Raw genomic sequence first — 10,478 nt, 5'->3', positions numbered from 1 at the left:
CAATACTATTTGTTTCACTGCTTAAAATACTTTCTGGTGAAAGCTTTGCAGCCCACAACAAAATGCTATCATTCAAATTTACTTTCTTTAATAAAGTACTACAAAATTGTATATAAAATTATTTAGCACAGTTCATAAATATGTGTACGTCATCTTTTTCGAAAAGGTTGTTTGATATAATAATATTCACATTAGCACAGCAGCAAACTTCATCTGGGGTTAAGAGATTTTCGTCTGAATCAATATTTAAGATCCATAGAGGACTGGAGTCTAAATAAGATTTTTTTTATAAAATTTTTAATTTGATAATAAGTAAATGTATGCGAATATCTTCAGACTGCATTTCTATATTCACATTATTTATTTCATTTAAAATATATGAAACAAATATAAAATATACTTTATAAATAGGGGTTTGAAAAATTTCAAATATAAAATTAATATTTTGATTACTGCTTTTATGTTCAAATTCGTAAAGATTAAAATAATACTTGAGAGAATCCCATTGCTCAACAATTCTATCTATGACTGCTTGTCTAGAAAGCCACCTTGTGGGGGCGTACTTTAGTATAACATGCATTTCTGTACCGAAATTTTCTTGAAAACTCTGAAACACGCAGGGGCTCATCGGAGATGAACGAGGAAATAACCAGTGTTGAAGTAGGCATAACCTTAACAGTAGCCAAGGGGAATATCCAAAACTTCTACATGAATAAAGCACAAACAAAGTGGAATAACATCACCACCTGTGCGATATCAAAATCCATTTGGCCAAACTATGATGGAAAGAGGACGAAAAGTCTTCTGAACAAATGCAGGGCTAACACACGCAAACTAATTTCAGTCTGCACCGGTCATTGGGCAGTAGGTACGCATGTGGAAAAGATGGGCATTCCGTATAACGAGTACTGCAGAAGCTACAAAGATCCAAATACCAGGGAGACAGTAGAACACTTTATGTGTAAATTCCTTGGAACCCTGTTTCTAGAAGACCTCAGGGGGTTATCTGTGATAGGAATCCCGAATATTCTTAATTTTATCAACAACTCTGGCTGGTTGTAATAGATTGACCGTAACATTCCGTAGGTTTTTATACGAGTTACATGGCATCAAAACGGCTTTAAATAGCTACTTGGGCGACCAGGGTCGCAGCCATTTGAACTACCTACCTACCTGAAAATCTGCTCTCCTAACGGGGCTGTTACAAAAATTATAGTTTACGTCTTTTAAAAATATATCAATTTTGTTGGGAAATACATCACAAGCGGCCATTGAAGCTAAATTTAAAATGTGACAAAAACATCCATTAAACATGCATATTTGGAACAACTTGCTTCAGCCTTAGTTGCACTCCGCTTTTTGCTCCCATCATAACCGAGGAATTGTCGGCAGTGATACAAATAATTTTTTCAAGTGGTATTGAATGGTCTTTCAAAGATTTAATAATGGCATTAAAAATACCCTTCTTGCTACTATCGGTCAAAGATATCAAATCTAAAAATCTATCAATGCATTTTTTTATATGTAGTCGTTTAATCTATTATTAGAGAGTAATAATTCTTCTGGCAAAATTCAATTATGGATTTATACTTTTCTGGCCCTGTTATTTGAGTTATTTTATGTGCTTTAATTCAATTGATGCAAAATTTGTTCACAGTTTTAAAATCAGTTATGCTATTTTTCATAAGCATATTTAAATGATCCATAATTGCAATTGGCAAATTTTGCTCGGCGACAAAACAACTTAACTATATATTTTCTTCGAAAAATTTGTTTGTACATTCAGAGCTGCTTTGCAAATGACTTGAAGTGTAGTGCTGCTGTATTTTACGAAAATGTACCAAATATGTCAATGTAGTACCAACTTACTTTCGGGAAGCGAAATGTACCAAAAAAGGTACAAATGTACCATGATTATCATCACTGGCGTATCTTTCAGATTTTCAGATACATTCGATTTCAACTCCGACACGTTGACTTCAAACATGTTGTTGGTTGTAATTGGTTTGCCCTTCTGAATTCCCAATTTTGATTTTGGTTGTACGACAGCCCTGCGGGAACTTGATATTGTACGTTGGGTATAGAAGACTTAGAAAGTGGCTAAAAATATATACATATTTTTTTTGAACGAAATAATTTTTGTTCACCGTCTAGAATATTAAGATCGCGTCCTATAGGCGCATAGTATATTCGTCAAATTAACTGCTAAGAAAAAGCGACATGAAAACAATCCAAGTTTTATTAACTCACGTTTAAGTACAATAAAGCCATTCCCTACACTCTGCCAGCACCATGTGACCATCTTCGCACCATTGCCAACGCACATAAATCCCCTTTAATTTCGTATAATACAAAGGTCATCTTATCGGATGGTGATACTGTCCATGATATGGTGCGTATTTCAGGAAGGGTACAACACGAGACTCACTGTGGCATCTGTAAATTTCGTGGCTAAAATAATTTCTACTTTTAGAATAAAATTTGGTTTCTAGGATGCCGCGGTGACCCTAAGCTATTATGCGCTCTTTCCTTCAGAATAATGCATTTAGGCCTAGCCTGCCGAGAAGTGTGGCGCCATTGCTCCTCTTCGAATTCACTCTCTCCCCTCCAGAGTTTGTCCCTGATAACACGCAATAGGAATATATTGGGAAAAAACACTGCCTAGGGAGCCGGATGCATTTGATCAAAAAAACCGCTCCGAAGCCCTCGTGTGCTTCCAGGCCTTGGAAACTGATTTGGAGGTACGTTGCCTTTTTCAAAATTATGAGATGATGTTCCTTTAAACCCTGCTTCGCTATATTAACCCTCTGCCCTGAAAAGAAAAAACGAAGGTCTTTCATAGATTTTATTTTATAGCTATTAAGACCGACTTCTTTCGCCGTCAGAACGGACAGAAGAGAGTCTCTGCCGCTCTCAGCATCTATACATTTTTCATATACAGTCGCAGAATAAAAATTAAACTATCTTCGCCAATAATAAGTTGAAGGAATCGAATGAGACGTAGAAAGACATCACATCTTTTATAAACCTTCTATTTAGAAGTTTCGCCCTGACACGACTGAGCTGAACGTGTGGCTCAACACAGGTAACTTCTTTTCTGATATCAAAAGCTCTTTCAAATCCACAAAATTGTTCGTGCAGGTTCCATTAACCTTCTTCACAGTTTTGACAAATTTGGTTAATATAAGTCGGCCTAGGTCTGAATTTCAGACTCTGAAACCACGATCTTCCTTCAATCCTTTCCCATTTTAACCATCTCACACTAAATCCATTCGGTCTCCTTTTCCCTTCTCTAACCAGACGCGTCCTTCCCGCACTGGAGCTGTGATAACGCTTACTTGAAGCGTGCCGTTGGCTTTATGGGCCGTGTCCCACCTTTCCAATACAGCCCGTAATATTTTTTATTTCGAGGTCGCTGCAAGCATAAAGTTCTTTTGTGGCACTAAAGAATGAATAAGAAGCATGCTTCCACAACACGATCTGTTGAGCCTTGTTTCCAAGGATCCAATGAGATACGAATAAAGAATTTATCAGCTGTCTGTCTGACATCGCGCACCTAGGTCAGTAGGGAGGTAACTCAAAAATCTGTCGCCTACACCTTCGGGCTTTCCATTTCAATGGCTACCGAGCTATATATTTGATTTACTAATACCTCCTCTAATAAGCGAGAAAAGACCTCGTAACACATACACACACACACTTTGAATTGAGTAAAATATTGATAGTTGTCAAACATAAAATTTTCATAGAGGCACATGTGGTCGCCAATCAGTTTTTGGCGTTTTTTAATTAATTTTTTAATTAATCTCTGTTTTAATGTAGGTGTCCGATATGTTGGTACTAGCTGATTTTTGCCCGAACTTTGGAGCTACATATTTCGTACCTCGTCGTAGTTAATCAGCTTTTTCCAATTTAGGTTATTACCTCGAGCAAGGTAAATTTTTTTTACGCATAGAAGAAGCCCTTAGCCTATCTTTCTTCCTTTCCTGATGAACGACAGAGTTGTGAATGACAGTACTTGACCACACTACATAGATTTGCTTAACTATTCACATGTTAACGCTTCGGGCATTACAAAAGACAATTTGTTTAAGGTTTTAAAACATAGCACTGTCCATATTATAGTATTCATTTTATTATGTGATACTACATTTTAATATTTACATATTAATATTTATGTAGGCATACATGTATGATTTATATTTTAGTATGTATTAAATTATACATAAATGTTTTCGGAAAGTATAAATCTAAGTAATCGAGCAAATATATGTTTTATGCAGGAAACAAAAGCCACTTACAGCAAGAAAAATAAAATTAAACATTGTTCATTCATATATAATTTTCGTTTTTCACATGTAAAGTATTGATAGTTCTCGTTAATAAACCATTAAACCCCTAATTTTAAAAACAGTGGAGTTATGTGTAATATTCTTGATTGAATAAAATTGCATGTTTAATAACAATTTTAAATTTCATTAGAGTTAATGCTCTATATTAAGATTTGCCAGTTTGACAACAAATAACACACTTCTAGTAGTGAGCAACTATTTGCACCTTTTATGGAAAGCGACATGCATAACATCTCAAATTTTATTTATACTGTTAACCAGTGTTATTTTTGTCTAAATACTTGTAAACTGAAATCGCGAGTTGTAAAAATCGACTGTCATGCATATATATTTGCGATCAAGCCGATTATTCTATGACGAGTTTGAAGTGATAGATAATACAGTTAGAATCTTTCAGGATTTTGTGTTCTTCAAGTCATCGGAAAATATTTATCTATATCGGAATCTATAGCGATCTCCGTGATTGTGAGAAATGTATCACGTATGTACGACTTGCAGTATGACGCCTCTGTGGAAAGAAATATAAAAATCAGTTAAATGAGTTTGTGAAATGCCTTAGTAGTATATGAAGACTACAATCAAGTCAATAAATTCATACTCACCCAACTTTCCATCGCATACACGATTGGTTATGCGCTTGGCCAACGTTTTAAAGAGATCTTTCGTGGCGATCTTCTTTTTATAATACGGATTCAGTAAATCCACAACTATTTTACTCACATCCGCTTTTTGCTTTGCAGCATTAAGGCGCATATTTCTATCATTTGACGCGTGTTTTGCATTAGGAGCTGGTCTAGACATCGGTTTTCTATATTCACCAAACTTAACTATACTTGTAGTAGTATGGGCAACATCGGCTGGTTTGCTACATTTTGGCAAAAGAAATTTCGCTTTACTGCCGTTCATGTCGTTTTCATTTAGCAAGGATTGTTGCTCTTGCTTCTTGCGTTTAGCTGCATACCAATCGGCTTGTTTTGCAGCATCTTCTGCCCTTAGCGCTGCTCCAAATAAGTTTTTAGGTAATTCCCTTTCATTTGATTTCGTCTCTGAATTCAAATTGCCTTCCTCGTCGTTTTTAAGAGTTTTTTTCTGTGCAGATTTTTCCGATTCGGCAGCAGCTCTTTCTAACTCCTCCAAAGCTTTGAGCTCTTCTTCAATTTTCTTTTTACTTAATGCAAGTTGTTCTAATTCGTCTAACGAATCATCAGAAATTGGTGACTTTTTATCGGCCTCTCCCTCAAACTCTTGCCATTCGGCACGCAACGCCTTCAGTTTTTCCTTTACTGATTTCTCATACTTTACAGAGTCCTCGAATGCGTCTTTGTATTTGCTCTTTGCGCTAGCTGACAAATTTTCATACATTTCTAGTTCATCTAAGTCTTCATCTTTATGCTTGTGCTTAGAGTGGTGTTTGTGTTTGTGTTTACGACGCGATGATGAACTAGTAGATGAAGAGTCTGATTTGTATTGATGTGAATTTAGTGTGGAACTTGAAGTTGAAGATTTGTGGTGGTGTAAGCTAGAGCCGGATGTTGATTGGAAATATGAATCATAACTAACTAATGATTTATAGTTATGCAGTGGAGGTGATTTCTCTTTCGATTTGCTATAGTGTGACGTTCTGTGCTTTCGTTTGTGATGTGCTGCTTGTAGCTCATAGTATTCTTCATCTTCGTTTCTAGTGCCAGTTCTGGTGGAAACATCCGATTTGTTTGTGTTGGATAGATCTGAATCTTCACCAAAAAGTGTTTTAATTTTTCCATCTTCTTTTTTAGGATATTTAATTGAACTTTCTAACATCTCCTCAGCTGTATTATCCCAATCTTCGTTGCCAGATAAAGAATCCATTTGCGAATTGGATTTTGTGATTGATATATCGGCAGTTACTTCAGGTTGCTCGGCTGTCTTGTGTTCTTCCTCATCATCACTCATTTTGAATTCATTTGAATTAATTTCCTTATCGCTTATATCTTCAAGATCCTCGTCTATTTTCAAACGTAATGAATCATTATAGTAAGTATTATCCTTGCTGTTATCAAAAGTATTATCCAATTTCAATGACTCTTCCTTTACTGTCGCTATTAGTTCAAGTTTATTTTCTTCTACATACTCTTTTACTTCTACCTCTTTTAATTCATCGAGCTCTCCTTTTGCCTCATCATTTCCATTTGTTGTATCTAAATCTAAACTATCCCCACTGCTACTTACTGGTGAGCAGTCTACTTCTCCAGCTTTGATTTTCTTTTCGAAAAAACTACCAATTGTGGTTTGTTTGGAGGTGTCCTGTTTATAACTTTTCTTTTGTCGCAACACTTTGGGCAAATCCTTAGAAGAGTTGCTTGTGCCAGTTGCATTTGGTGATGGAGGTCGTGAGTCTTCCAACTCTTTCAATTTCCGCTCGAAGTACTGTACACTACCACCAGTCCAAACACTTTGTTGACTCGTTTCAGGACGTGCCACATAGTCTCTAAGTATGGGCATAAGTAACTCTTTGTTCGTTTGTTGGCGTATGGCAGCAAGCTGTGAAAAGAAGAAAACACATCAATAAGCAATTTACAAAATTTTAATAGCATTTCACAATAATCACGATAATGAAGAGTGTACCTATACATTACCTCTTTTGCTAATGCATGACGATACATGTTGACTACTTTAACTTTGGAAAAAGACTCATATTCGATATCTATAGCAATGGCTTCATAATCACGATGGCGCAAGTCTTTTCGAGGATCATCTTCTTTACATTGTTCAACATTTAACTTTAATGCACTGATAATTGTATTCAAATAATTCTCCCGTATTGCCGTTGTCAACCCAGCCACTTTAATGCCACTGGATGGTGCTTGCTTGACTCTTGTAATTTGAGCTTGGCCCTCTTTCTCAACCTCGCGCGCTGCACTCAATTGCTTGCGCAGTTGAAATTGTTTGCGTATAAAGTCTTCGGTTTCACGTTTGGCTCTCTTTGCCATTTTCTCGTAGCTCGCACTTGTCTCACCATCGGATTCATTATTGGCCTCGTCGTTAAGCCGTTTAATAGCAGCTCGACCGCCTAAAAAATAATGTAAATACATTACGTGTTCTTTTTTTTTAAATTCTCAAACTACGTACCTTCATATAAATCAGCATTATCTTCTAGTGACACGTGAGATTTAAATCTCGCGTCCATGACGAGTTTATGAAACATTTCCAAAGCCTTTTCAATTTTCTTTGGATGCTTACATACGTCACATTGATTCTTGCAATCAGGCGGTGGATCACCAAAGTAATCAGAGAACAGCCTATGTCGACAACGCAAACTCTCACAAAAGCTAACGATTTCATCGAAGTTTTTCACAGCACGCTGTGCGCGTATAACATTTAATAGATAAAAATTACAAACTTTTAAAAGTTAGAAAGAAATTAAGTACTTACTTCTGCTTGTTCCTGCTTCCCAGAACAAGTGGAAGTTCTTGAACGGTTTACATCATTTTGTAAAAGATATTGTATAGACTTCACATCTTGACGCCCATAATACAAGCGACAATAAGATTGTAGCCCATCGCGTCCAGCGCGTCCTGACTCCTGATAATAGGCGGCTACATTTTGAGGCACATCCCAATGTACAACAAATCTAACAGATGCTTTATCCACGCCCATGCCAAAACTATTAGTGGCACATATCACAGGATACTCGCCATTCATCCATTGCTCTTGCACCTGTATACGCTCAGCTGCTTTAAGCCCAGCATGATAAGCAATAGCTCTAACGCCTTGCTTTGAAATACCATATGCAACACGTTCCGCATTTTCACGTGTCCGACAATAAACTATTCCGCAGCCACGTTTTGAAGGTGGCACAATTTCAACATCTTCTTGCTCGCCGAAACAATGCAATGCAAATGCTGCTAAATGCTGGAAATCATCCTCTATCGAATTTTTAAACACCACTTCGTAGTATAAATTTTTTCGAAAACTTGGCGTCGTAAACTTTGCAACTGGCTGCTTGAGTGCCAAATATTGATAAATGTCCTCACGCACTTGCTTCGATGCAGTAGCCGTTAGAGCAAGCCACACAATGTTTGGATATCTGCGCCGTAACGTGCATAATTTGAGATAATCAGGGCGGAAATCATGTCCATACTGAGATACACAATGCGCTTCGTCGACAGCAAAGTAGGCTATCTTATCAAATTTTACCAATGTTTGCAAGAGACCTTGGAAGAATTCTGTCGCCGCTTGCTCGGGTGTGATGTACAGGAAACGTATACACGGTCGTATGGCTTTCAAATCGCTTATAACCGCATCACGTTCTTTTGCAGACATTTTTGAATTAAGTGAGTCGGCGCGTATCTTTAGTTGGCCCAAGTGATCTATTTGATCTTTGATGAGCGCCAGTAGTGGGGAGAAGACAATGGTTATCTTATTCTCGCTTAACACTCCCGGTAGTTGGTAGCACAGAGACTTGCCGGAACCAGTGGGCATACAGACGAAGATGTCGCGTTTCCCTTAATAAAAAAATAAACACACGATGTAATAAAATGTTACACTAAAATGGCTCCAGGAGCTTCTCCAACTTACTTTCCACAGCACATTTTATCGCACTTTTCTGTAGATCTGATTTGAAGCCGCTGTGTCCGAAATTTTGTTTCAAGGCTTCATAAAGTGCCGAATCCGCGTCCGAACCCTCACTCATTGCATTTATGTTAGTTATTTCTAGAATTTAAGCACTTTTTTCCAATAATTTGCATAAATAAAGTACATGAAATGCGTGCTATTTCTTTTTCCGATAATTTTCGTCTTTTTCACAAGACCTTTTCTGTTTTCGGCGGTTATCCTTTGTTTTGCTTATTGACATTTGGCTTGGCTCATTCAACTTTGACGGGCTTTGCGGCAGTTAAGCGGCAATTACCCACCGACGTGTGCTGTACGTACGGACGTTTGTCGTACGAAGCACGTTTGACCGAACTCTCAAGCCCGTAGGAATCATTGTGTGCGTCTGTGTACATGTACATAACATATTTGTGTGTGTATTGTTTACAGATAAGCACTGTTGCCATTGACCATTTTGCATGCATGTTTATGGAAACATCAACTTTTTCCAATTTAATTTTTGATGTTGTAAAAGGCTGGAATTAATATTAATTAAATATAAATAGTTTACATATTTCTAATCTGCACTTTTACATAATTATTTCGAATTATTTTCACAATTTTTCAAACTTTAATTAGGTGTTTTTGTATAAGACTGCAAACGGTCAAAAATTAGCGCACAAAAGTTTACTGGGCAACTCTGTCTAGTGAGAAAGCGATCAGCTGACACGTTCTTACGGAAAAAATCAAAATTGTTTTGATTTCTACGTTCCAGGCTACGTACGTACGGGCGTTTCACGTCGGTGAGTTTTCGTTTACATTGCACACTCATAAGATAGGTCGTGTTTTTTCTACGTACGTTCGTGAGTAACCACGGCTTTACTCACTAGTTGTTTATAAATCTTAAAATTAGAGCGTGTGTCGGAATTTATTTCCGTTATCAAAATTTCAAATGCGACCTCTAAGGTATACTCCACTGAAACTGCTGCGCATAAAATTAGTATTACTAAATTTTAATACGTATTATACTTAGATGAAACTAAAATATATATATATGTATCACCTCAACAAATAGTGAGTCCACCATTCATCGCAACCATTCAGGCATATGTTATACACTACGGCCACCAGAGGTGTGTGTCTCCGATTTTAGGTACACCCTGTTTTGTAGCTAGTTATTTAACCACTGTCGCTAGATGAGTCTCCTAAGCATTATCTAAGCGAGGATTAGCGTTTTTTTTTACGCGCAAACGTAAACGTATACGCGTGTAAAAAAACACGTCTAATGTTGCTGTGCACTGAAAACAATTTTGTGTACAAAGGGATTTTGCCCGGATTTAATTTTGATTGGTGTGCCGGACAGGTATTCTGCGCAAAAATACTATGGATCCCACCCACAGCTTCGGACAGACCCGGAGTCTTTTTCAGCTTTTCCTTAGTATCTTTATTTTCCGCCTTCGGATTATTAATACTGATGTCAAGACGTATCATCTGACACCCCTTCCGATATTTTGCTCATGATAATATCAACCTCAAAAATTGTAAGCATCTGCTTCC

At 37.1% G+C, this 10,478-nt stretch overlaps 1 protein-coding gene across 1 annotated transcript; it reads right to left on the bottom strand.

Annotated features, from left to right (window-relative positions):
* Positions 1 to 4,132: 4,132 nt before the first annotated feature.
* On the bottom strand, positions 4,133 to 9,151 carry RecQ5 (RecQ5 helicase). The gene is made up of 6 exons (XM_067756719.1): positions 8,910 to 9,151; positions 7,764 to 8,836; positions 7,461 to 7,692; positions 6,968 to 7,401; positions 4,955 to 6,872; positions 4,133 to 4,860 (listed from the first exon to the last, which is right to left on the bottom strand). The coding sequence occupies exons 1-6, from the start codon at positions 9,022 to 9,024 to the stop codon at positions 4,763 to 4,765; spliced, it is 3,870 nt and encodes a 1,289-aa protein (XP_067612820.1). The 5' UTR covers positions 9,025 to 9,151; the 3' UTR covers positions 4,133 to 4,762.
* Between the last annotated feature and the right edge of the window lie 1,327 nt (positions 9,152 to 10,478).

The sequence above is a fragment of the Eurosta solidaginis genome, chromosome 5 (genome assembly GCF_040869045.1).
Source record: "Eurosta solidaginis isolate ZX-2024a chromosome 5, ASM4086904v1, whole genome shotgun sequence".
Lineage (NCBI taxonomy): Eukaryota > Metazoa > Arthropoda > Insecta > Diptera > Tephritidae > Eurosta > Eurosta solidaginis.
This window is presented reverse-complemented; position numbering and strand designations above follow the sequence as displayed.